Genomic DNA, 1,816 nt, shown 5'->3' with positions numbered 1-1,816 from the left:
TAACATCAAACTAACTTGTGAGTGACATGAAGCCATAAAATTGAAGTACAAAAAACTCGCATGCCATCTCAAAGTTGTCGTTAAGAGTTCCAAGCACTGTACATGACACATGAATGGTAAGCGATGACGTAACGTGCTGACTGCGCGTTCTGATAAAGCCAACTCCATAAGCACGGATAGGATGAATCACGGCAGTCAAGGACAAACAGAGATAATTCCTCTCAGCTGATAGGTATAATCCGTGGACCCGCTAGAAGACCACACTTTTCTCGGGCCATTATCTCCGTAACCGTTCAACTTTGGACATAGGTGTTTTGGGTTATATCGGCATACTTTAACATAAGGAACACCCTCCCGAAGTTTGGTCCATTCCTCCTGGGACACCCTGTATATACAAATATCAATTGAAAGTCTTTTATACAATATACCATATAAACAGCATTATAAAAAGTTTAGTTCATTTTGTATTTAAAATACTCTTCCAACATATAAAATGACTGGGAATACAATAAATTTTTCAAGGCCAATTTAAATTGTTTTGTTTTATGGGACAGATCTGTTATTGGAAGAGGTAAGATGTTAAACACCTTAATCCCATCATAATAAGTTCCCTTCTGAAAAATTGGCAGATGAGACAATGGATGATGCAAATCAGATTTGGTCCTAGGATTAATATTGTGTACCTGAGAATCTACTTTAAGAGGAAATTGAACTTGGGCAATGTTTGTTACCATTCAGTCCACAACCCTTTGTCTTCTCGCCTGCTCTCCAAAAACATAAAAATTAGAATATACAAAACTATAATTTTGCATGTGGTTCTGTATAGGTGTGAAACTTTGTCTCTGACATTAAGGGAGGAACATAGACTGAGGGTATTTGAGAATGGTGTTGAGGACGGATTTGGTGACGAAGCATCAGGTACCCAGAACAGTAGTACCATCATACTCGCAAATAGTTCCACACAGACCTCTGATAGCAAGTGCATTGATGATTTTAGTCTTCAGGACATCTACAAGGTCCCACAGTTGGATCATTGTTCACACCAGACTACAAATAAATGGCTCCAAATGTGTTCACAAGGTGATCATCAGACAGCTGTTGCCAGGTATTCACCACAGCACCCTCCTGAAAGAATACTGAAGAGGAAATTAGTGGCCTTCCTTACATGATGGACTATCGTACTTCTTCAGATTTGAAAATAACACACTTTGCTTTAAAGGGACTGCCATTATAAAGATTTTGTATATTTGAATAAATGATTCCTCACAGCAAAGTCTTTACCATCTTATTCTCTTACAAATCATATTACTGATAGTGTGTTCTGCTTTTCAAACATTTTTAATTACCCTAAAAACCTCTGACATATTCTGTACAACTTGTGTATTGATAAGATCGTACTGTAGCATCCTGTTGCACTCTTCCATTTTATTATAAATCTTATTTTACAGTTTTATGTGAAACTATTTATTAACTTTAAGTTTAAAATTTAAAACTTAAAAAGTTGCACATAAGACAGTAATGTAAGATTTATAATACAATTGTATATTGATGTACAGTTTCATAAGTAATGAATGATGATGACAGTGACGTTTGCTTGATCACAGCTGGGTTCTGGGGACAATCACTTCGATAATTAGCTCTCAATATTCTCCTTAGCCACTTCTTTCATAACAGCACATAATTCATAGTATAGAGTGCAGTGGTCCTTACCTGTAGCCACTATAGTGTAGTGGCTTGCTGCAATGATTGGTATGCCTGAGTTCCCCATCAGAAGCATTTATGAGGGGGTACCCAAAAGAAACCGAACTTATTTTTT

General features: G+C 36.8%; 1 protein-coding gene across 1 annotated transcript in view; it reads left to right on the top strand.

Moving 5' to 3' along the window:
* Positions 1-1,140, top strand: part of LOC117282399 (zinc finger and SCAN domain-containing protein 5B-like) — a 16,570-nt gene extending 15,430 nt beyond the window's left edge. The window contains exon 7 of the mRNA XM_033751827.1: positions 998-1,140. Within this exon, the coding sequence (XP_033607718.1) occupies positions 998-1,140 (143 nt within the window). The remainder of the gene's footprint in view (positions 1-997) is intronic.
* The last annotated feature ends 676 nt before the right edge of the window (positions 1,141-1,816 follow it).

Source organism: Cryptotermes secundus, unplaced genomic scaffold, assembly GCF_002891405.2.
Source record: "Cryptotermes secundus unplaced genomic scaffold, Csec_1.0 scaffold343, whole genome shotgun sequence".
In the NCBI taxonomy this organism is placed as follows: Eukaryota; Metazoa; Arthropoda; class Insecta; order Blattodea; family Kalotermitidae; genus Cryptotermes; species Cryptotermes secundus.
This window is presented reverse-complemented; position numbering and strand designations above follow the sequence as displayed.